The 26,093-nt window shown below is 45.1% G+C and overlaps 1 protein-coding gene across 6 annotated transcripts in view; it reads right to left on the bottom strand.

The window, feature by feature from the left end:
• The window catches only part of DOK7 (docking protein 7), a 61,164-nt gene that overhangs the window by 22,112 nt on the left and 12,959 nt on the right, over positions 1-26,093 (bottom strand). For all 6 annotated transcript variants that reach the window (XM_060246151.1, XM_060246153.1, XM_060246154.1 and 3 more), the window contains exons 5-8: positions 22,049-22,168; positions 15,000-15,107; positions 13,452-14,305; positions 4,926-4,968 (exon numbers count right to left, since the gene is read on the bottom strand). In XM_060246151.1, the coding sequence (XP_060102134.1) occupies positions 4,926-4,968; positions 13,452-14,305; positions 15,000-15,107; positions 22,049-22,168 (1,125 nt within the window). The remainder of the gene's footprint in view (positions 1-4,925; positions 4,969-13,451; positions 14,306-14,999; positions 15,108-22,048; positions 22,169-26,093) is intronic.

Genomic DNA, 26,093 nt, shown 5'->3' with positions numbered 1-26,093 from the left:
GGGGTGGGGGCAGAATTGGCAAAATGCAACATTAAGTCTGCGTTTCGCCTTTTACCTGTCCATCCTGATGATTTTGAACTTCTAGGGTTTTCTTTTGAGGGTCAATTTTACATGGATAGAGCATTGCCAATGGGCTGCTCTGTGTCATGTTCAGCTTTCGAGCGTTTCAGCACATTTTTGGAATGGGCTGTGCAGGAGAAAGTGGGTTTGCAGGATGTCATTCATTATTTGGATGACTACCTTTTTGTGGGTCCCGAGGGGACTGGGCATTGTGGGCAGTTGCTGTCTGGCTTTGTTGAGCTGGCGGCGGAGCTTGGGGTTCCTTTAGCGCCTGAGAAAACTGAAGGTCCGACCCAGAGGCTGACCTTTTGGGGGATTGAGATTGACACTATTGTGCAGTTGTCTAGGGTGCCTCTTCAGAAAATAGTGGAGCTGAGGGCTAGGATTTCTACCTTTTTTCTTAAAAGGAAGGTTACTTTGTTGGAGTTGCAGCAGCTAGTTGGGCACCTCAACTTTGCTTGCAAGGTGGGTGGCTCCTGGGAGGGCTTTTCTTAGAAGGCTGTGCGATGCTATGGCAGGGTTACGCTTGCCTCAGCATAGAACTAGGGTCACCTGCAGCATCAGGGATGATTTGAGGGTTTGGCAGGAATTTTTGGAGTCCTTTAATGGAGTCTCTTTTTGGAGGGATGACATGAGGCTCGAAGCTGAGCTTCAGGTCATGTCTGATGCTGCTGGTTCCTTGGGTTTTGGAGTCTATTTCCGTGGACACTGGTGCGCGGATAGTTGGCCTGACTCCTGGTTAAAGGTTGGTGTGAACCAGGATCTTACGTTTCTTGAGTTCTTTCCTATTTTAGTCGCGGTTTGGCTGTGGGGGAAGGATATGGCCAATCACATTGTCCATTTTTGGTGTGATAATATGGCGGTGGTCCATGTCATTAATTCCCTTTCATCCAAATCTGGCCAGGTTATGAGATTGGTGAGGGCCTTCACCCTGCGCTGTTTGCGGCTTAACATTTTGTTTTTAGCCAAGCATGTTTCTGGGGTGAGTAACGGGGTGGCTGACGCTCTATCTCGTAAACAGATGGAGAGGTTTCGTCAGCTGGCCCCAGATGCCGACAGAGAGCCGGTGCCAATGCCCCAGGAGCTATGGCGGATTGGAGAGCCGAGGCCTGCAGAGCGATAGGTCTTGTCAGACTCTGGAAAACTACTATTAAAATGTTTTGATTAACTGACTGTAATGAAATGCTTAGCTCAACTGACTCCATTTTCTAACCTGTACTGCTAACCATGAGAAGCGACCTTGCATATCAAAGTAGAAACATAGTATTTACTAACACTGGTGTGAATTCCTATCCCAAGAACTAACAAAGGCAATTCCCCTTTGAAGATAAAACGCCTCCGGGAATGGCAGCCTAGCCATGCCTGTGAGATCAAGAACCACAGACAGATAAGCGGAAAGTGCTGTGTGAAAAGTAACACTTCATGCTAAGAATGCTTGGGAACTTAGTTTTGTTTAGAATATCTTTGATGTATGATTTGTTAAAATGACTCCTCACCAGGGAGAATGTATCAGTTCCAATTTTTGCTACGCTCAGAAACTATGAACTATCAAATAAAGCCTTAAACTTTGTATCCAATGAAGTCTGGTTGATTTGAGGTTCCATCGTCTGACAGGTCTAGCCATTGCGCCCAGCACCAGGAAGTCTTAGGAACGGGCTGTGCGGCAGTTTGGAGACTTTAGGGCTGAGGTAGGGTATTGCAGGGTTTGGGCCCTCCCGGTGGAGCATTTGCTCCATTACTGTGCTTCGCTGTGAGGTAAGGGGTTGGCCGTGCGATCCATTAGGGGGCGCCTGTCTGCATTGGCTTTTGTCAGTAAGGCGCTGCATTATAGGGAAGAAACAGCTGACTCTCGTATTCGAAAGATGCTGGAGGGGTGGGCCAGACAGGCCGGTCCCAGGGTTGAGATGCGGAATCCTGTGTCTCCTTTGATTCTGCAGGGTTTGAAGAGGGTTTGGGACATGGTGTGTGCTTCGTCATTTGAAGCATGTTTGTTTCACGCTGCATCTTTGTTAGCTTTTTGGGGGGCTCTTAGAGTAAGAGAGCTGGTGGCACAGTCTAGAAACGATGTTTCTGGTAAGGCTCTGTTAAGGGATCTGCAGCTATTTGCGGGTAAGGCAGTCATCACTGTCCGTCGCTCTAAGACGGATCAGTTGCAGAGGGGTATGGTGCTCGAGTTGGGTAGTTGTTCAGAACTTGAGCTGTGTCCAGTTACTGCGTTGGCTGCTTATTTGGCAGTTAGGGGGCCCATGGAGGGGGTTTTGTTTATACATTCGAATGGTAGCCCGTTGACAAAGTATCAGTTTTGGGCAGTAACATCACGGGCTTTGGGTGAGTTGGGGTTGTCTGGGGTGCGGTTTGGGACCCACTCCTTTAGAATTGGGGCAGCCTCAACAGCAGCTGTCATGGGGTTTCCTTCCACTTCCATTCAGAGATTGGGCAGGTGGCGTTCCTCGGCCTATAAGGCTTACGTGCGACCTTTTATTAGGCCGTGAGTGACTTGGTGTCTGTTTATTGTTGGTTCTGTTCTTGTTTAACTGTTTTTTCTCTTTAGATGCTGTTGTTCCTGGCCAGAGGAGCCGAGTTCTCGTATGTGGCCATAGCCACATGTTTTGGGCCGCTCATCAGGCTCAGAGAACTGCGGTTGGCTCTCAGCTGGGACTCAGCCAGCATGTGTGTATCGAATGGCAGGGGTGCCAGGGCCTTCAGTGGCCGGGCCTGCTGCCTTTGTTGTTTAAAGATTGTGTGGGTCCTCCTCCTCAGGTTTTAATTGTTCACCTGGGAGGTAACGATCTGGGACTCTTAAAGGGTTAGTTTGGCAGGCCCAGGATGATTTCCAGCACATTCGGGAGCGATGACCTGGGACCACCATAATTTGGTCAGCCATGCTGCCCCGCCTGGTGTAGCGTTGTGCTTGGGACCCTGCAGCTATAGAAAGGGCCCAGTATAAGTCTAATAAGGAGATCAGGAAGGTGCTGGAAAAGGGGTTGGGCCACTATTTGCCCCATCCGGACATTTTGTTGAAATTTCCTGACCTCTACAGAGGGGATGGGGTCCATCTCTCGGAAAAGGGTAATATGCTTTTCCTGAGAGATTTGCAGCAAGGGTTGCGGGTGGCTTTGGGCCTCCTGGTGGGCGCTAAGCCCTAAGTAGAGACTTGGCCTTAGTAGTGGCAGGTTTTACTAATAGTGGCAGAGTATACCAATACTCTGTGTCTGACTCTTTATTCCGTCCTTGGGGAGCAATCTTATGCTTGCAGACTGCAGCGTAGCTGCTAGGCTGCATGAGCAGAGTTTGCTTCCCTGGATGGGAAGAGTCAGGGGGCGTCCGTTTCGGCGCGCAGAAAAACAGGCTCATTGTCGGCTCCTTCGTCTTGGCAGATGATCGGCCCTCCCGCCCGCCCTGCATGTTATGTGGGCAATTGCTGGTTGCCTCCTTGGAGGAGCCAGGTAGGAATTTTTTACACCTTGGCTGATTGGCAGTGGCTGGCGTGCGTTTTTTGCCTACCCTACATAGCAATGCAGTGGATTGAGGATTTGGCTATCGGGAGGTGCTGTTAAATAGGCAGTCACTTTAGTGGCAGGTTTGGGGGGTTTAGGGCACTATGCGGCTAGGGGAGGACTGTGAAGCATCCCCCTTTTGGGGAATTTGGGGTCTGGCATGATCAGCCTTCGGGTTTGAAGACCCGGGTTTGGAGAATGCAGACTGTCCGGGAGGCTCGGCTAGAGGGTGCCTTTCTGGCGAGATGTGCGTCTGGGTTTGGGCCCTCTGGTGCGTGCCTCCCTGCTGGGCCTGCCTGAAGGGAGCTGAGTAACACTCAGATCCAGCTGGGGGGCTGGGTCTCTTGCCCGTTAATGGCAGGGGAGCGGTCGCGGTGACCCCTAGCCCTGGCCAGGCCGCTGGTGGGGTACCCTTGCTGTTTATTAGAATATTGAATAAAGTGGCCCAATTTTATACCAATACTCTATGTCTGACTCTTTATTCTGTCCTTGGGGAGCAAACAAAACAAAACAAAAAAAACCTTTGCAAGGGAAGATTTTTTTGCCCAGAGTTGAAGAGGGGGGGTGTTTGATGCTTTCTCCACTGGCTATTCCAGACTGCAACTTCCTTTGCCCCATATGCTTTTCCTCACATGGGTTCCAATAAATGGAACTTCAGTGGGGAGAAAAGATGGGAAAGTTGCTATAGAGAAATGCCATTTTAAGTACTCTTCCTCTTTATCACACAGAAGCTGCAATTGTTTTTAAAACAAATGGCCAAATAGTTTTTATTACACATGCTGCTATGTAACATCTAGCTATCTATCATATTTTTTAACTCTCCAAGCTCAGGATGTCATGCATCGTTCTCCCCTTTCCCCATACTATTCTCGCAACCACCCTAAAATGTAGGTTAAGCTACAGGGGCTGCCACCTCTGGGTTGTGAAATTCCTAAGATTTGGTGATGGAATTGGGGAGAGACTTCAGTGAGGAACACTGTCATATATTCCACCCTCTAAAACAGACATTTTTTCAATTGGAAATTATCCCTGTAGTCTGGAGATAAATCATAACTCTGAGAGATATCCAGGACCCACTTGGAAGTTGGCAACCCCAATTAGGCTAATACTCAGCAAGCTCATGGCAAAGTAGGAGTTTGAACCAACATCTCCCCCTCCTAATCCTACCTGCTATGTAGAATGAGCTCCCAAACAGGAAAATGCTTGGAAATGTTCTCATTTCTTAGGATTTTAGTCTTTATAGAAACATGCTATTGGGGAATATTTGTATACATAAATGATAGTTTTGAGGTTTGGGTCCCTCCACAATTCCCTTTTCTTGAATACCAAAATTAAAAAGTTATAAGCAAAAATTGCAGTTATTCCTACCTGGTATAGCTGGTAAGACTCCAGATGATAAAATTGCAGTTTCCTTTAAAAAGAAACACACAGAAAAAGAATGTGTTAGAATGAACAAATTTCTTTCAACTCTAGCTAGACTGAAAAAGTTCTGAACAACTGCATCGCAAAGACAACTGTTCTTATGAGCATAAGAATTATCTAATGAGCTGATTCTGTTGATGATGATTCTGCCAGATTAAGCATCCATCCAAATGAGTTCTTTCAAACAGTATTTCATAGCTGAAAACTACATGGAAACTGACCCTCTATAAGAAGTTGATACTAAACATTATTAAATAAATAATTCCATGTACACATTGTTTAGTATCACCCAGTACTAAATATCCATCATTCTCACACTTAAAAGCCTAAGCAAATTCAAATTAATTCATTAATTACTGAATGCATACAAATCCTGAATATGTATCATCATCATTAACATAACCACTATCTAAAGGTGGGACTACTCAGTTAATATAAATACAGGTGAGAGGGAAGAACTGATAGGTGGAAACTGGGGCACTTATATTTCCTGGTCTCACAGCACGGCTGGAAAAAAAGAACAATTTTTAACATCTGGAGATGACACATGAGTAGAATTGGAAAGAGTAGAAAGAGATGCACATCCTTCCTGCCTCCTCCAACACATACCTTATAAGCTAACTCAGTGTTGGAAGTAAATTCCTTTTAAAGTTTATTTCCACCCTCAGTCCCATTCCCAAATGTCAACACATTAAATGTTTCCAAAGCCTCCTATCATTAACAGCCTTGCACAAGCCTTCCAAACTGAGGGCTGTAGCTTCTTTTATTGAGTTAATCCATCTCATGTTGAATTTTCCTCTTTTCCTTACCGCCGTCAACTTTTTTAACAGTATTGTAATTTCCAGGGACTCTTGTTTTCTCATAATGCAACCAAAGTACGATAGCCTCAGTTTGGTCATTTTAGCTTCTAGAGACAGTTCAGGTTTGATTTAATCTCTAATCACACACTTATTTGTCTTTTTGGCAGACCCTGGTATGGGTAAAACTCTCCTCCAACACCACATTTCAAATGGATCAACTTTCTTCCTGTCTTCATTGTCCAAAAACAAGAACACACAAGAGAAGTTGCAACCACTCACAAACAGCGCACAAAACCACAACCATTCCTTGCAACACACTCTTATTTAGAGTCCTCTTACTTAAGGTTTTTTATACATATGAACAACCCTATCATACAATTGAAATTAGACAGTCCTCCACAGTGACCTCAGTGTTTCTATGGTCCATTTCAGCACAGTCAAGGTGGCTGCATCCATCCAGAGCAAGTAGCAATAGTCCACAGTCTTTTTAATTGAGCAAAATAGTTTTAGTGTCAGGTCATCCAGGCTTACATCGATTAAAGAGCCAAACAACTGCAGTGCCAGAAGACAGCTGCAATGCCAGGAACGTTTTCGGCATCAATGGCCTTCTTCAGCTGGATATTTCAGCGGTTATTTCATAGATGCAGCCATCTGAAGGACTTGCACAAGTTCATCACACCAATCAAACAACCATACTATGGCATGAATTATCAGGCAATCCGTCAATAAATTACTGGCATAAAGACCTATCTTGATCTTGGTTGCCAGAAACATATCCTTATACTTAAGGATCTTTTCTGGTTCCTTCATGGCAGCCTTTCCCAGTCTCAGCCTCCTTCTGATTTCTTGGTCGCAGTCAGTTTCCGGTTGCTCATCAAGTCAAGGAACAAAAACTCTTGAACAATTTCAATTTCTTCATTGTCTGCCTTAAAGTTGTATCATTCCCTGGTAGTCATTACTTTTGCCTTCCTGATGTTCAGCTGTAATACTACTTTAACCTTCATCAGCAGTCGTTTCAAGTCTTCACCATTTTCTGCCAGTTAAGTGGTGTCATCTGCTTATCCCAAATTGTTCAACATTCCTTCCACCAGTTTTCACTCGACCTTTATCAAAATCTAATCCAACTTTCCTTATGAGGTGCTCTGCATACAGACTGAAGAGACAGGGAGATAAAATGTATCCTCGTGGGACACTGGAAACCATTGTGCTTCTCCATATTCTATCCTAACAGTAGCCTCTGGTCCAGAGTATACATTGTACATCAAGATGATGATGATTATGGATGTTTTGGCACACTCATTTCATTTTACACCAACCATAACTTTTCACAATCTACACAATCCAAAATTAAACACAAGCTGGTTTTCTTCTCAGTGATTACAACAGGGCAATATCCACTGTGTGGATTCAGTCTAGATAATGCAGATGTAGATGATAATTTACTTAAGGAGGTTATAGTTTACTTATTTTGTATACTGGGCACAGAATCTGGAGTTCCTTGATGTTACCTAATGGGTCAGATACAAAATACGTAGTCTGAATCTTGGAATGTGAGGGCTAGGAAGGAACTCTACTCCCCTAATGGCGTGGTCCCAATCCCAGCTCCAGCTGTTAATGTCCACTTTCTGCCCCCCCTTCATTGCCCCATCTTATAAGGTATTCCATGCCAATGCTGGGGGCAAGGCCCAGCTGGAGGTCCTGCCAGCTTCATGAGGACTGGGAAGGTGCATCGGCTCAATATAACAAAAATCTTTCACCGCCCCAAAATTCAAGTTGAAGGACTGCAAATTTCCAAAGCTTTTCACACTAGATACAAAGCTCATAGAAGGTATACAATGGTCCCAGTTTAGATTATGTAGGTCCTATTTGCATCCAGAAATGAATGTCATCTACTCAAGTCACTAGCCCTGTTTAGGCATTACACTTCTGGCACTCCTACTTGTCATACCAGGAGAGTTTACTGCTCAATCCTCTCAATAAGCAAAGTTGCCCTTTTATGTGGATTCCCACTTCTGGTAGGCACAGTCCCACATCTGGTAGGCACAGTCAGAATCCCAGATTCTTGCAAGTATGTACTTGCATGTACTGAAGCTTGAAAAGATGCATGCTGCTCTATTCACACAAACTGGAGACCAGGCATAGCAAATGAGGCAGAAATGACAAAAAATGTAACTCTTGCACCCCAGTTTCTCTTAATCAGGGCTGGATAATCTTTTACTTCTTACAAAATAACAGTGACATAGGACAGAAATTCTTCCATTTCTAAAGATTTATTATTTCATCCAAAACAATAAACAGATGCTATTACAATTCAATATTGGGCAAGTTTAGCAGGTGCAAAATTGCAAGTAATATTTTTCAGGTGATTATGCCTAGAAGGACCGTCTCTCCCCACATGTTCCCCAGAGAGTACTGAGATCGGGAACTCAAAATCTCCTAGTTATCCCCGGGCCAAAAGAAGCCCGCTTAAAATCTACAAGGGACCGGGCCTTTTCTGTTACGGCCCCCTCCTGGTGGAACCAGCTGCCGGAAGAGGGGAGGGCCCTGCGGGACCTCGCCCAGTTCCGCAGGGCCTGTAAGACAACCCTCTTCCGGCTGGCCTATGACTAGCTGGTACAAGAAACTGAGTGTAGTTACACTAGATGTCTGCTGTCCCTAATGTTTTAAATGGTTTAAATGTCTTAAAATTTTAAATGTATTAATTATTTTAACTGTTTTTATGCTTAAATTCTATTTATGTCAAATTCTTATGTTGTGAGCCGCCCTGAGCCACTTGTTGGGAAGGGTGGGATATAAATAATAAAATAAATAAATAAAAATAAATAAATTGTATGAGAGTGTAGAATCATAGAGTTGGAAGGGACCTCCAGGGTCATCTAGTCCAACCCCCTGCACAATGCAGGAAACTCACAAACACCTCCCCCTAAATTCACAGGATCCGCATTGCTGCCAGATGGCCATCTAGCCTCTGCTTAAAAACCTCCAAGGAAGGAGAGCCCACCACCTCCCAAGGAGGAAGCCTGTACATTTTATTAATTGTAATGGGTCGGTGTGTGTGTGGAGGTACCACGGTATAGCCTGGTCTCGTCAGATCTCAAAAGCTAAGCAGAATTGGCACTTGGAAGGGAGACCACCAAGGAAGACTCTGCAGAGGAAGCTAATGGCAAACCAGTTCACCTTGAAAGCCCCTCGTTGGGGTCACCATTAGTTGGCCGCAACCTGACAGCACTTTACACATATAATGGTGGAGAGAGGAATAACAACAGCACAAATGCATATAATAATTCAAATAACTAGTAAGTTATAAATTCATTCATTGTCTGAGCAAATCAAATCAAACCCATAGCTATTTTTTCTGCTTACCTGTCCTGTCTTACATGGTTGAAGGATACTGTGTTGAATCCAACCAGATTTTCCAATGGTAGAAAAGGGAACAGTGGGTCTCCCAAGAGCACCAAAGCCACTATGTGGGGGGAGGATCCACAGAAACATCTATAGAGCTGTACCTCCACAGAAATAGACAAGTGGACTGCCACATTAACAGCATATTACGCAGATGTTTGGGTGCGCTAAAATTAGTGTGCCAACAGTTTGCATTTCTGTCATTTTTCCCCTTTAAATTTAAATAATGTAAGGAAAGTAAATGCTACTTTGTCTTTATGGTTTTACCACTATTTTTTCAATAAAATTAATTCCACCTTAAGTTTTGAATGTGTTTGAATATAACATATAAATGACATCTAATTATTTTTTTCTCCTAATCAAACACTTCATTTCAAGTATTTGTTCCCACTGGATCAGGAAATTAACAAAGGATCCACTGCCAAAGACTCACAGTAAGAAGGTAAAGCCATTACCACCTAGCTGCAGGCAAAGAAAAGCTAAATTTCTATTTGTCACAAAAATCATAATGGACATGTTAAATCTACAATGGAAAATGAATCATAATTGATTTTGGAGGCCCTGCTTTGAAGCGAGAGAGGTGGCAAGCTGGGAAAGGGCATTCTGGGTCATGGCACCAAAATTCTGGGACTCCCTCACCAACCAAGGAGATCCATCTGCCTCCCTCAGTACTTTTGGGCAGCAATGGAGACTTCTTTGTGCCAGACACTGGCCCTCCTTTAGTGTTCCTTATGTGTTCTTAATTGAAGTATGTTATATGTTTAACTGTATTTTTAAGTGCCTAAACGTTCTAATGCTTTTTATGTTCACCTCCTTGTAGATTTGGGTCAAAAGGTGACATAAAAATATTTTAAATCAATAAATAACGGGGACTCCAAGAGCGTTCATGTCGCAGGCCTGGTCAGGAACATCCTGTCACGGGCACTCTTTCCTGGCCTAAGTGGACCTGGGTGAGAATGACTACTGCAACATCCTCTACATGGAGATGCCTTTCAAAAGTCCCTTAAAACTAAATTGGGGCTGCTGGGCTGTTTAACCTGGGCTGGCTGCACAAACCACTTCACAGGCTCCAAGCTGGTTTATTGGGCTTAGATAGAAGTACTGGCACTGACTGGCAGTGCCATCCTAAGCATAGTTACAGCCTTCTAAAAGCCCACTTTTCCATTCTCTCCTCCCCACATAATCAGAAATGTCATGGTTATGCATGGCAGAGCCTTTACAGTGGTGGTACCAAGGTTGAAGAAATTCTTCCCTAGAGACAGGCCCATCTCAATCCATCCCTGATATCTTTCAGGCTTCAAAAGATTTTGTTACCATTCTGAATGCCTTTCTCTTGCTTGTTTTTGCTCTTTTCTTGCTTATTTGCTGTTGACGGCTTGACTTAAGACATCATTTTAGCTGATTTTAATCAAGTGGTAAACCTGTTGTGGTAAACCTGTCAAAAAGCAGGGTAGCAAATATTTTAAATGAACACACGTTAACACTATCATGCTGAATGTCCATACATTCAGAATTGTCACATAAAGTAACCAGGCCTAGAGCAAACACACCTGAAAGCAGGACTGGGATTTGTGTCGTTTCCAGGCTCAGCTCTGCACTAAGTGCAACAGTAAAGAAGCAGGAGGGGAGGGCTGTTCCCCCCCTACCAAATAGAACAACAACAAGCCCTGGCAAAGTGCAGGGGAGGGGGGAGAGAAGAGATTTCAAGCCAAAACGCAGAACATCTGAGGCTCCGCCCTGCCTGTGAGAACTTAAGACTGGATCAGAACAAAGTCCAGCATTCCACTTCTACCAGCAGGTCAGTCTGGGAAGCTTATAAGCAAACCAGCTCGGTCCTGTCCCTTTCCCTCAACATCTGGCATACAGCCACACACTGCCTCTGAACACAAGTGTCAGTTATTTTAGAAATCAAGTGCTGAGCTCCACAATACTCGAGCGTGCACTTTTCAGGACATGGCTAATTCTCTGAAAGCAGAGCAGCTAGAATGCTTAGCAGCCCTTGCATCACTGCCCTATTATTAGACCAGCTAAAATTACAGTACCATCTCAGGCTTCCTCCTTCTCAATGGTCTCTGGGTGAGGTCCCTGGAAACAACCAGCCTGCAAAGGAAATGCCAGGAGCAAGAGGCAGAAGCAAAACAGCTCAGATCATAACAGTTCAGTAAGATGATTCCCCTCCTCAAAGCTACTTCATCTATTATTCTACAAATTATTATTATTTTTTAAAAACCCCTGTGTGGTTTAAAGAAGTGTTAAGATGTTTACTAACTCAATCAAGCTCCTAAAAATACGAAAGCTGTAAACTAAGCTGACCTAATGCTTCCATGCCATATAAGCAGTCAACACATTCTATAGCATCTCCTGTTGTTGCAGCTTTCCCCCTTGGCCTCTCTGCCACAGTCTCCTTTCTCTGCAAAAGGGGGGCTCAGGACACTATAGGATCAAAAGCTTCACTCTGGTACATTTTCCCTGCAGAGAAACCTTAGATGGAAGAAGGGAGATAAGAAGGGCACAAGACTGGCAGTAGAAGAAGAAGAAGAAGAAGATATTGGATTTATATCCCGCCCTCCACTCCGAAGAGTCTCAGAGCGGCTCACAATCTCCTTTACCTTCCTCCCCCACAACAGACACCCTGTGAGGTGGGTGGGGCTGGAGAGGGCTCTCACAGCAGCTGCCCTTTCAAGGTCAACCTCTGCCAGAGCTATGGCTGACTCAAGGCCATGCTAGCAGGTGCAAGTGGAGGAGTGGGGAATCAAACCCGGTTCTCCCAGATAAGAGTCCACACACTTAACCACTACACCAAACTGGCACACTTAACCACTACCACCAAACTGGCAGTAGAGAGGTCCTGGGTGGGCAAGTGGCCGGAAGCAAGAGAACAGTCCTCTATAATGGGATACTGTGTTGTATTTTACTGTGTTTAAAAAAAATCACATGTATTATCTCAGCAGTCTTTACATTATCTGTTAAGGGAGGCAGTTATTATCTCTACAGCACCACACTTCTTGTTATTTTTTATCATTTGTCCAGTAATTCAAGAACTGAACTAGCCATTCCACAGAGTCCACTGCTGCCCTGAATGAAAAGGTCTAAAGCGAAGCTATACAGGACCCTGGAATAGTCAGTCCACTGCTGTTACAGATTACCAATTAAGCCAGTATGGCAGAGGTCAATGTACATGCAGATCAAATCACTCAAAGAAGCAAACCAGGCCACACGCTCTTATTGCTATTATAAAACATAGATGGGCAAAGGCTGTATGCATTTTACAGAGGACAGAAACAAAAAGCAGGGAATCTCTCATACCTACATGTATTCACACAAAACAAAAACTGGCACACACACACACACACAATACTGTTTCCTTACACGGCCTAACCAGCCTAACAATGCACCTTTTTCTTTAGGAAAGGAGGCCGCATCCACTCTACTTCTAGCAGTCAGACAAACAGACAGGCATTGCATAACTTGCCCTATTTAGAAAGAAGACTTTGAAACCTAATAACATTAGGAATATAAGGGACCTTAGCAATTGTGCATATTTTTAAAACCAGCAAAATGATCATGTTATGTCCAAGCGGGCAGCCATGTTGGTCTGAAGCAGTTGAAGCTCTTAAGCACACGAAAGCTTACGTTCTAAATAAAAATTGGTTGGTCTTAAAGGTGCCACTTGACTCCTGCTTTGTTCAAATGTTATGGTTTGGGTGGACAAAAAACCTGTTGCCAACATGTAAAAAAAAGTTCAAGCGGTAGTAAGTGGAGGTATTCTTCACAGGTGATCCGACTGTGTCCCTCACCAGATTGGAAGTCCATGTCAATTTTCATAATGAAAGGACAAATCATCTTCAGTCTACGACACGCAGAATATTCCGTGCTAGACCACTGAAACCCCCAAATACAGCTACCCCCACCACTTAGAACAGATTTGAATGGAATCTAACTATTCATTTCCACATCTAAATAGCTATAGTGGTATTAAGATTAAGTCATGCCTTGTGGTATCAGCATTATTACATTTAACAATGAGATGGTTAAGAGGAATTGTATTCTAAGGCAGGCCAACTCGGAACAGCCTACTACAGATTGCCTTTCTTCAATAAAACGTAAAACAGCTTTTCAATTTTTTTTAAGAAACCACTGCCTCATTCCTTTAGCATTTCACAGCCTATGAGCTACAGAAAGTCTATTTTCCTAGTCCCAAGGCAAGAAGCAAAGCAATTCAATAATAAACGAGAATGGGAAATGGGATGCACCATGCTCAAACATTTACCTTTAGCCCACCACAAACGGGGCAAGATGAAAAGAGAGGCTGCACTGTCCCAGGGGGTGAGCTACATACTTCACACACACTACTGGAGATGCCACTTGCTGATGTCACCTCAGTACTTCTAGAATCCAACACCTGCCCTTGCTGTCTTAGATGTGACCACCTTGAAGCAAAATCCACACTTGGCTCAGCACACGAGTCTTTGGTGGTTTCCCCAGAAAGGGCAGCCTGGCTTATCTTGGAAGCAGCTGGCACATCTTGATGTGGTGTCCACAGCTTCAGGTCTTCAATTCCTTGAGCTGCCTGGTCCTGGTCCTTGGATTGCATGGAATCTGCACTTGTGGTCTGCACATCTTTAGCAGCTACCTGCAGCAAACTTCTGGGAGTGTCATAGGCATGTTTAAGTGAGCTGGGAACCTGGTACTCCAAGCCAGAACTCCTCGGATGCTCACCAAGTGGGCAAGTACATACATTCTGGTCTGGAGGAAGGTTCAGCGGCAGGCTCAAAAGTGATCCAAATTCATCACCATGGCCAATGTCCAGGCTCCCAGCATAGGAAGAAAAACTTCCAGAGTAAGAAGAGTGACTCCCGGTGGCTATTCCACTGTCAGAAGAACTTTGGCGTCCTATCTCTTGTAACTGCCTGGAGCGGGGTTGTTTAGCAGGAGGTTTGGTGATACCGTGGGTACCTTCTCCGTGGGCTTTTTCTTCCCCCAGGTGAATACCCTTTGCCGCAGCATGACTCTCTTGAGAAGTACTGGCTGAAGAATGGTCAGGCCAGATTGTCAACCTACTTCCAATACTGGCATCAGAGTGGCTTGTATCTGAAGATGAACTGGATAAACTTCTGTCATCACCTAGGATGAAAAATGGCAATTAATCATCCAAATTAAATTTGCCGCATAAGAAAGCAAGAATTCAGCCAGATTATCCACAGAGTATTTCAGACCGTGGCAGGAGGGAGGAGCAATACTTCAGTACATCCTTAGGCTAATCCAGGGCTTTTTTTAAAAGGCAGAACGCACCAGAACACCGTTCTGGCTGGCATGGGCAGCACTCCAGCTGCCTCAGCCAGCATTCCAACTCAGTCTAGGCAACTTCCCCAGCTGGCTGGCAGGGGGACCAGCCACACTTGTGCAGCATCCTCCCGACATCCTGCTGGCCGGCGGGACTCCAGGGTCCCAGCTGTGCTTGCGTGGAGGCCTCCCAACGTCCCACTGGCCAGCGGGGCTCAGGGGGCCAAGCTGCACTGCGAGGCGGGCTTCCTGTGAAAGTCAGCAGTTTTAAAGGTGAGTTGTTCCATCCCCTTCCTTCCCTCCTTCCTTCCCTCCCTTCTTCCTTCCTTCCTCCCATCTCTCTCCCCTTCCCTCCCTCCCTCCCTTTCATTCATTCATTTTTTCCTTCAGTCAGTCTTTTTTCCTTCTATTTGGTGGTTTGCAGTGGGAAGTTGACAGAGCTGATCCACAGGTCTCAGCAAGTTCAAAAACCAGTCCAGTTTTTGGCAAATAGCAAACTTAAAAGCTGACATGGATGATATAGTTTTGTTCTTACCTCCAATGCCATGATGACTAGCGTGAGACAGAAGGCTGAGGCGTTTCTCTAATTGTAAAGCTTCATGGGCCACTCTTTCTTCCATGCTGACGTGACTTGCACTGGGGTCTTTAAAACAATGACACCATATTATATCGTCACTGAAATTCAACTGGAACAAGCCTCACAAAAGCACCTGAAGTTGCCTAGTCTTGTCCATAAGCTTGACTCTACCATTCCATCCACCCCATCTTAGCTCCTCTGGGGAAGTTGTGCAATGGGCTCCTACTGCAAGCAATGCTATACTGAATATTAATTTACTTAATGAAAAATGAAAGCGCATAATTATTGATTCTGTGACTACTGATATGCCAATAGAGGTATATAATGACGATTTCATGTTATAGTATAGCTTGAGCAGGGCATTTCTTTGTCACATTAGGGATGATCACTTACCATACTAAAAAGATCACCAAGTTTGATTGTGGGAAGACAGGAAAAAACAAGGACAGGGAGGTGTGTGAATGCACAAATGACCACTCAAAGATCATCAGTTCAAACTTCACTCAATATTTTTCTGAAATGGTCCTTGTTCCACCGTTAATCTGGCTATGATGATAACAGCCTTAGTAATGAATGGGATGTGAAAGAAACAGAGTTCTCCCCTATCAATTCCCCTTCCATTGATGAGGACACTGCCATGGATAGAGCAAGAGGCAGGGACAATTTTTTTTCTTGGCCTGCCCCCCCTATAACCACATCACTTGTCTTCTCCAGATATCAAAGGACCAAACTACAGACTGTCTTTTAACCTCCCCGTTAGTTAACTAGTCTTGAGGCTTGTAGTCCTCAGGGACTTCTGTGTCCACACCAGTGTTGCCTCCTCACAGGAGGTGTTGGACCGGGTGTCATCCATAGCAGCACTGGGACTCACCCACATGTATCAGAGCCCACACATCTAGTGGGCCACACGCTGGATTTGGTCTTTGGCACAGAGGTTGACATGGACCTGGTGGCCAAGGCATTGGTGCCATGGTCAGATCACTGCATCCTGAAGGTCCAGCTGGGCATCACTGCCCCCCGTCTTGGTGGTGAGTGGATTTATGCTCGCCTGTGGAAACTAATGGATCTGACTGGATTCCAGAATGCTCTGTACAATCAATGCCTTCCAGGAATCCCTTAGGTGAGCTGATAAGAGGACTGAAATCTCTGGCTCTCTGAAGCCATCGACGAAATCCCCCCCCCCCCCATCCTCTCTGTCCCTGGCAGAAAACATCCCTCGGTACAATTCAGAATTCAGGGGGATGAAACAGGAATGCAGATGACTGGAAAGAATTTGGTGGCAAGCTTGTGACAAAATCTCACGAGCATATTATAGGATGTTTATGAAATTCTATGAGGTGGCCGTGAATGCTGTGAAGAAAGAATACTATGCTTCCTCCATCATGTCTGCTAGCTCTCACCTGGTGGAATTATTTAGAATTAGGTCTCTTATGACTCTCTCAGAGAGGACCCAGAATGTTAGGAATTCAGCCATAAGCTGCAAAGCATTTGCGAGCTTCTTTGCAGACAAAGTCTTATAACTCTGCCGTGACCTTGCAGTCAATGTTGATACAATACATGAAGATTTGGTTCTCGACACCTTCAGCCAACTCTCCCAAGCCAACGTCGACAGGATCCTCTCAGACCTGTGCCCTGCATGGCTGGTGAAAGCCAGCACTGAGAGGTTATGAGTGTCAGACAATGGAAAGCTTACTGTTATGATATAATACTGTATTCAAACTGCAATGAGTTACTTGACATAACTGACTCCATTTTCTAACATTTGCTACTAACCCCAAATAGAAGCCTTGCATATCAAAGCAGAAGCAAAGCTGTTACTAACCCCACTGTGAGTTCCTGTCCTTGGTACTAACAAATGCAACAATCCTTTGAAGATAAAATGCCTCAGGGGCAGCTAGCTGAACTGGCCCTGTGGGAAAGGGAACCACAATAAGATAAGAGAAAGCAAACGTGTGAAATGTATCACTGTGGTGTGGGAATGTAGTTTTGTTTAGAAAGCCTTTGATGTGCTCCTAGTTAAAATATCTATGCTTCAAGGAGAGAGCATCAGTTCCAATGTATCCATGCTCAGAACCTTTGGATTATCAAATAAAGTCTTAACATTGTATCCAATGGACGTCTGCTTACTTTGAAGTTCCACTGTCTGACAATGAGGTCCCCTGGAGGATATTCTCAACTTCTCTCTAGGGTTAGGGTTTTCCCAGAAGGGCTGAAGGAGACAGTGCTTGTTCCACTCTTGTAAAAACCAAATCTAGATCCTATGGATCTAACCAATTACCACCCAGTTTTGCACCTTCCATTTCTGGGTAAGGTAACTGAGAGTGCGATATCGCAGCTCCAGACATTCCTGTATGATAACACTGGTGCTGGACCCATTTTAATGTGGCTTCCGCCCTGGCCACGGGGCTGAAATGGCACTAGTCACCCTCACAGATGATCTCCATAGGCAGCTGGACTGGCACTGCTGATACTTCTCTATCTGACAGCAGTGTTCAATACAGTTAATTACGACCTGTGGACTCACTGCCTTGCCAACATTGGATTTCATCGGGTAAGCTTACAGTGGTTTCACTCATTCCTTCACAGTCGGGACAGAGGGTGGCACTTGGAGGGGGTTGTGTTTCCAATGTATCCCCTGAAATGCAGGCTTCCTTGAGGAGCACTCCTCTCCACAATGTTTATGTGCCCCCTTGCCCAGCTGGCATGGAGAGTCAGGTTGGGATGTCACCAGTACGGACTGGTGGGTTCTGTTGATGGGTGGCCAGCCAGACACCACTCCTGTGAACTTAGCTGAGGGTTTGGAGACTGTGGTTGAGGGGCTAAAGCAGAGCCGCCTGAAACTGCATGAGGGTAAGACAGAGGTGTTGTGGCTGGGTTGGGGGGAACCAGTGTTAGGGTGCAACTCCCAGCACTTGACAGTGTGCCCTGAACACTGGCATTGACCATCAGGAGTCTGGGAGTGACTCTGGATGCCTCCTTGTCCAGGTCGTGAAGGTTGCCAAGCTGGCATTTTCCCAACTGCGCCAGGTTAGGCAGTTGGCCCCTCTGCAGCACACAATCAAGCCTCCCCACCCTTCAAATGGTTCCAGGAGATCACCTCACAACCCAGAATGCTGTCTGACAGCTCCCTGCCATGCGGACTTAGAGTGAGCACACAGCCAATCCAGTGGCAGGCACAACACAGACAGGGCACTTAACACCACTGGATAAGCATTTGGTGGGTAAACACCACAGGGAGAGTAAAGTCCACACTCCATGGCTGACTTCTTCCAGATTTCGGCTCCAACAGGTACACCAGCTCCCTCTGGGCCTGGTATCGTGGCTACTAATGGTCAGGGAAAGGGGAAGATCCTAGACCCTTGCCAGCTTCCAAGGAATGGGGTGGGGTGTCTGGCCCATCCTATCTCACCCACACTTTCCTCCACATGGGTGGAAATTGAGTGAGTGCAGTTGGAGAGCCACTGTGTGTGGTGGGAAGCCTTCACCAGAGGCCAGTTATGGAGGGAGGGGCTGGCAGCATCTGTGACAGTGGCTGCTGGGCACTTGGAGAAAGCTCGCCATCCCAAGAGATGTGGGTTAGGGTCAGGGCACATCAAGAGGATGCTGGGAGACCTCTCATACTTTATGTATCCCTTTTTCTCGAGCAGTGGGACAGTGGGCTTAGAATCACAGAGTTGGAAGGGACCTTTAGGGTCATCTAGTCTAACCCCCTGCACAATGCAGGAAACTCACAAACACCTCCACCTAAATTCACAGGATCTTCATTGCTGTCAGATGGCCATCTAGCCTCTGTTTAAAAACCTCCAAGGAAGGAGAGCCCACCACCTCCCAAGGAAGCCTGTTCCACTGAAGAATCGCTCTAATGGTCAGGAAGTTCTTCCTAATGTTGAGCCGGAAACTCTTTTGATTTAATTTCAACCCACTGCTTCTGGTCCTACCTTTCGGTGCCACAGAAAACAATTCCACACCATCATCTCTATGACAGCTCTTCAAGTACCTGAAGATGGTGATCATATCACCTCTCAGCCGCCTCCTCTGCAGGCTAAACATCCCCAGCTCCTTCAACCTTTCCTCATAGGACTTGGTCTCCAGACCCCTCACCATCTTCGTCACCCTCCTCTGGACCTGTTCCAGCTTGTCTATATCCTTCTTAAAATGTGGTGCCCAGAACTAAACACAATACTCCAGGTGAGGTCTTACCAGAGCAGAGTAAAGCTATACCATCACATCACATGATCTGGACACTATACTTCTGTTGATACAGCCCAAAATTGCATTTGCCTTTTTAGCCACCGCATCACACTGTTGACTCATGTTCAGCATATGATCCACTAAGACCCCCTAGATCCTTTTCGCACATACTACTGCTAAGACAAGTCTCCCCCATCCTATAACCATGCATTGGATTTTTCCTACCTAAATGCAGAACTTTACATTTATCCCCCTTGAAATTCATTTTATTGGTTTTAGCCCAGTTTTCCAGCCTGTCAAGGTCATCCTGTATCCTGTTTCTGTCTTCTTCTGTGTTTGCAACCCCTCCCAATTTAGTATCATCTGCAAATTTAATAAGCATTCCCTCTATTCCTTCATCAAGATCATTGATAAAAATGTTGAACAAAACAGGTCCCAGGACAGATCCTTGAGGCACTCCACTTGTCACTCCTCTCCAAGAGGATGAGGAACCATTCACAAGCACTCTTTGGGTGCGACCTGTCAACCAGTGACAGATCCACCTAACGGTAACAGGATCCAAACCACATTTTACCAACTTGTCAACAAGGACAGTATGTGGAACTTTATCCAAAGCCTTACTGAAATCAAGACAAACAATGTCTACAGCATTCCCCTTATCCAGCTTCCGATGGAAGAAAGCACCTTCAAGGAGAGGCATGCTTCAGGGGAAGAGCGCTGCTTCTCTGGGCTGCTCCTCTCTGTCTTCTGCCAGGGCCATCCGCCCTCCACTCATTCTTTCATTGGTCCTGCCTGCCCTGTCATGCTTCCCCCGCACAACAACAACGCCAGGACGGACCACTGTGTCAAGAGTCTACCCCAGATTGTATCCTCTTGCCATATAACAACATGTAATTGTTCCTAAGAGTGACCATGAACAGCTGTAACTGTTGAGTCAGACAGTCTGCATTCCCACTTTGAGACATATAGGCTGTTGCTTTGCTTTACCCGCTTGGCACATCCCTAATAGTTATCTTAGCAGCTTGTTAACATGGCAACCAAGGTCATGGCTGGAGGAGACCAGAGGAAACATTAGATAGTGCACCTGGAACGCAATAAAAGGGGAGGGGGTGTAGAGTGCCCGCCAAAAGTACCCACCGCTTTTTACCGCGCTTTTCTTGAACTGATAACGGTCCGCCGAGAGTATATATGAAGTGCCTCTGAGCTGCGACACCTGTTTCAGCAAACCGCTGTATTGCCTTATGATGCTTGGAATAAACGTCTGAATTACCCTCCTGCGTGTTCCTTGACTCTGGGGTTTGACACACTGCAGCACAAACTCCATGGAGGCCAATGCACCAGCACCACAAACACTGGCAGGGCACCTTTTTGTTTTCCTTTTTGGCCATTAGTGGTGGCAATCAGTGGTGCTGCAGTGCAAGCTCAGTACAGGATTTGTCAAGCATGGTAAAACTCAATGGTGATCTATAGTTTTAGGGCCCTCCATAAAGCTGGTCTGTAAAACATCATGGAGGGCCAAGGTAACATGGCTCTGTTATTCTCCACCCCCACCCCCTCCTGCTTTATGGCTTTGTGTAGTAGAATAGGAAACGAAACTAGTAGTGAGATGAGAAGAAGTGACACCTTCCCATACATTCCTGCATGGGAGCATAGACCATCTGGGAAAGCAAGGACGAGATACTAATAACGTAGTGAGAATGTAGACTTTTATGATAGTTTATGCGCCGGCTGGCATTCCTCACCCCTTCCCGTGAGAACCCTTTGAAGTGTGTCTTAAAAGAAGTGTATCAATGTATTGCTGGTATCACTCTCAAGGTCCTGTACCAGGAGAGCATCTCAATTTAGCAATAAATGCAGTTTTGTATCTACTTGACTCGTTCTTTTGAAAATCACATGCTTGACAGGATTGCTCTGCCCTTCTTCATACAATTAAACCAAAGGCAGCATTACACCCCCTAGTACTGACTAAAAGAGAACCATAGCTAAGAAATTCATTACCTGGCTTCTTTGGCAAAGCTAGCCAAGAAAAGATCAGTTCATTTCAAAAGTTCTTAGAACAATGTAAAACATAACTGTCAGACTGGTGAACTTTGGAAATAGGATACACATTCCAAGTTAACTTTATCCCTGTTTAGCGTTTAACATTTGTATGCACTTAGATAATCCCAGGCAAAAGCCAGCAACAAAAATATGAACTACAGCAACAGATGAGAGCAGACATGTCCATGATACATTCCTTTGTATTTACTGTTGATTAATGCTTCATAAGAACATAAGAGAAGCCATGCTGGATCAGGCCAATGGCCCATCCATATATATATATATATATATATATATAATATACAATATTATATATATATATATATATATATATATATAATATACAATATTATATATATATATATATATATATATATATATATATATATATATATATATATATATACACACACACACACACATGCATATGTGTGTGTGTGTGTGTGTGTATACACACACACACACAGTGTCAGAGCATCTGCTTGGTAAGCAGAAGGTCCCAGGTTCAATCCCCGGCATCTCCAACTAAAAAGGGTCCAGGCAAATAGGCATGAAAAACCTCAGCTTGAGACCCTGGAGAGCTGCTGCTAGTCTGAGTAGACAATACTGACTTTGATGGACCAAGGGTCTGATTCAGTAGAAGGCAGCTTCATATGTTCATATGTTCACACACAAACACACTTTCTGTGCCTTAGAATTTGGACTGTCTTATTCATTCCAGTCAGAGGAAGGTAATGTCTCTTTTTACATGGTTGCCCTATACCTTCTATACTAACCTGGTAGGACTGGACGCAAGCCAAAAGGGCCTTTCATTGGGGAGATGCCATGAACAATACAGTCAAACAGAAAGCTGATCTTCTCACCATCCATACAAGACAGGAAAAACACTCCGGCCCCTGCAAGAAAGGAAAACATGAAAATCTAAACATACCTGGATGGCACATTACATGGAATGTAAGATGCTGCAAGAAACCTGAGTCCTGGGCAGGTACCATGGAGAGGAGAGTGAAACGGCATCTATCAGTCATGCCTCCCTCCTGTACTTCATCACACACATCCAGGAAGCTAAGACCCCTGGAAAAACAAAAGCTCCCAGCCATGCAGATGGAGCCTTTAGGTAGACTGCTCTGTTTGGAAAATTCTTATCCTATCTTTCTATTTAAAATGTGTAAGTGGGCTCAGTGTCCACAAGGAGCTGCACACCTGCAGATGGGGCAGGGCTAGCAGATACAATCTCACTCCCTCTGTTGTCTCCATAAGTATCATGTGTACAGAACTCTGCTCTTTAAACAGATTTATGCACAATGCCGGCCAAAAGAAAAGAAGCCATTTTGTGCATAGGAGCTTCATTTAAAAGCTCTTACCCATGCATCTGACTTTTGGTGACCCCAGCAAGACAAGAGATGTTCAGAGATGTCTCCACATTACAACCCTGGAATTCCTTGGAAATCTCCTATCCAGCACTAGCCAGGGTTGACCCTGCTTAGCTTCTGAGACTGGATGAGATCTCTGCAGACATTTCTAAAATCTGGGTCCAGGGATCCCTGTAGGTCTGCAAGCCCTTTTAAGGACAGAGACCGAGCCCTCTACAAACAGAAATACAGGGCCTCCACCAAAGGGGGCTTCACCCTCACAGAGCTGCCATTGCTGCAGTCATGTTGTTTCCCAATCATCTCCAAGCAAGAGCCAGAAAAATGCACTCATCATTTACTGGGATCCAAAGGCTCAGCCCTGGGAACTCTCACAAGTACCAAGGAAAGGAACCCTTAATGAAAATTATATTAATTCTCTTTTTCAGTACAAAGGGTTTCGCCATAGACAGATACTAGTCCAATTGACAAATCATTACAGGCAAAGGTAGTTTTCAGCAGGATCCCAGAATTTTCAGATTGTATGTCTGACTGGTCTTTTTCACAGCTCTGAACGTTTCCCAGGCCCTTTCCATCCACGTCCAGCTGCCCTCTGTCTAGACATTAGCAACCAATGAGGAGGTTTCATGCTCTCTCAGGTGCAAAATCCCTTCTAATCAAGGGGCAGGATTAATTAGAAGGTAAGCCAAGGCCCTATAGAAGCAGATTACACTTGTGTGCCGTGTACAGACAATGTGTACAGTTTATTTAAACTTCCTTCTCAAGTATAGCTGATGCAGTCCTTGCTGTATTGTTTAGAGGACACAAAAGGAGAGAAGCCCCCTTAGGGCATAAGCAAGCTGCAACATGTGCTTTGGGAAAAGTCTATCAGCCATGTGGCACAGGTCAGTGAAGAAGGAGGGGAGAACTTGGGGGTTCACAATTTTTTAAAAATAAAATTGTGAATTTGTCAGTTCCTCAAGTTTGAGAACTGCTGAGCTAGACCATTTTGAACTGTAAAATATGGACAATTATATCTGCTGCTTTAGTACAGAGGCAGACCACATCCCAGTATCAGAATAAGGGACAGGGAAGCATTTTGTGCCAGTCTTAGGTGCTCAGAACTCATCTGCAGCACAACACAGAGTGAGCAACTAGGTGACAACGTGACAAAAGAATACACATTATGACCAAAATGAAGCTTTTAAAATTTGTTTCTGCTACCCGTAATGAATCCGACTACATGAAAATTATGTGAAATAACTTTTTTAGTATAAATAGTGGCTAAATTACCTCCAATGAGATTTTTATCCTCTTTCCTTATTATATATGAACTCAGGGGTGGCCCGAGGGTGCATGGTGCCCTAGGCAAACTCCTGCCCACCCCTCCACAGCGCCCACCCTCTGAGTGGCCACGGTACCTTCCCCCCCCCCATGGCCATGCCTCCTCCTTCCTCCCCTCCGTGGTCAATTTCAGTGCCAGCTGGGGAACCAGTGCTGGAGCATCGCACTCCCTGGCGGGCCATCTAAAGCCGCCCCCGCCTCACCGAAGACTTACTTAAAGCCAGCGCTGCCAGCCCGCAGAGAGTCATGGGCGGGGCAGGGGCGGCTTTAGATGGCCCACCAGGGAGCGAAGCGCTTCAGCACCAGTTCGCTGGCCAGCACTGAAACTGACCATGGAGGGGAGGGAGGAGGAGGCATGGCCGTAAGGAGGAAGGCGCGGGGGAGGCAGATGGCCTGCCGGGGAGTGTGGCACTGAAATTGACCGGGGAGGGAGGAGGGGAAGGAGGCAAACTAGCTGTTTGCCTAGGGAGGACGGGAGAAGCCCAATTTGGTGCCCCCTACCTCCCGGCGCCCTAAGCAACCGTCTAGTTTGCCTAGTGGCAGGGCTGGCCCTGTATGAACTTAATCAAGACAATATATATTTTTATTCCATTCCGTTTTCATCCAGGACGTCTGTGGATGGTGTTTTAGGTCTCAGTAAACTGAGCAGACCCTGAATTAGGTCACAGGAAACAGCCAAGGTGGGTTTCTCAAGTCGCAAAGGCCATGCGACTGGGGTCAGGAGGAGGGGTGCCAAGTCCCCTCAGCATCGTGCCAGGGGAGGTTGGGGGGGTGTTCCAGGGGTGGGCAGGATGTTGCATCTGATACTCTGGTTTGGGGGCAAAACTCTATGGGGATTTTTTGCCTTCAGAACTACAGAGTTTGCCCCAAAACCAGAGTGTTGCCACATAACTTTCTCAGTACGATGACATTACACAGAAGTGATGACATTGTGTCAAGGACATCGTGCAGCAATGTCCCTGTTTGGGAGTGGGTTTCAAAGCCCCTAAAAGTGAGGGAAGCCCTGCTGGGACCTGGGGTGTGGCAAAAAACCGTCAAGACTCTTACCAGTTGTGTGGCCAAGGCAAGAGCTGCAGAAAGTATATAAAATGGCATTAAGCTTTACTGTAGCAGCTGCAATAATAATCAGGATTTTGATTTATTAGTAAGCTATTAGACAACAGCCACAAGGATGACTTAACAATGCAACAGTTTCCCAAATATTCTGGTACAGGTGGAGAGATATTAAAAATCTGCTGTTCTGCAAGCACAAAATGCTTGCTCAATAACCTCCATGTATAATGTTACTTACTTTTCTATAGTGCAGGGTTTTTTAATGTATTATTTATTTATTTATTTTTCACATTTGTATCCCGCCCTCCCTGCTGAAGCAGGCTCAGGGTGGCTAACAACAATATTAAATCCACAATAAAACAATAAAACCATAAAGCAATAAAAACAATTACAGTAAGATCAATTAAAATTAACAATTGCACTTTAAATATTGAACAAATTTTTAAAACAGTTTTGGTGCTAAGTTCCATACCATGATGTTAAGCAGCTCTGTACTTTAGTTGAAGGCCAGACGAAAAAGTGTTGTTAAAATTAAATTAAATGTACCCATCTCATCTGATAAACATTCAAAGCAGCTGGTATAAAGCTACATACAAAAACAATTCACACAAAAAATGAAGGATGAAATGGATAAAGAGCACCACTCAGATCCCTTCATAACAAAACATCCTTTCTACATGTACTTTCCCCACAATGTCATTCCACAGCACTTACTGCAAGGCCAAGGGGACAAAGGGGAGGGGCAGTGTAAGGAAAGGCTCTGGTTTCATTTTTGTATATTAATTTCCTGTCAGTTAGATGCCAGAAAACAGGGCCCCCTTCATTTTAATGTGGAGAAGGGTCAAGAACGTACATTCACGATTCAAAGTTAATGACAAACACTCTATCTCATCTACCAACTCTGCCTGCCTCAAATTCATTGTTTCAAGGCACTCTGGAGAGACATACAAGGCCATAAAAATGCAAGCAACAAATTAAGAATATCAGTAGTTTCTGTTCCAAAAAGAAACATAAAACTTATACAAACAATATTATTTGGACAGTTATACCCCACTTGTGTCCCCAGGGGAAGCCA

The sequence above is a fragment of the Heteronotia binoei genome, chromosome 9, assembly GCF_032191835.1.
Source record: "Heteronotia binoei isolate CCM8104 ecotype False Entrance Well chromosome 9, APGP_CSIRO_Hbin_v1, whole genome shotgun sequence".
NCBI lineage: Eukaryota > Metazoa > Chordata > Lepidosauria > Squamata > Gekkonidae > Heteronotia > Heteronotia binoei.
Note: the sequence above shows the minus strand (reverse complement) of the source record. Positions and strands in the feature narration are given on the sequence as shown.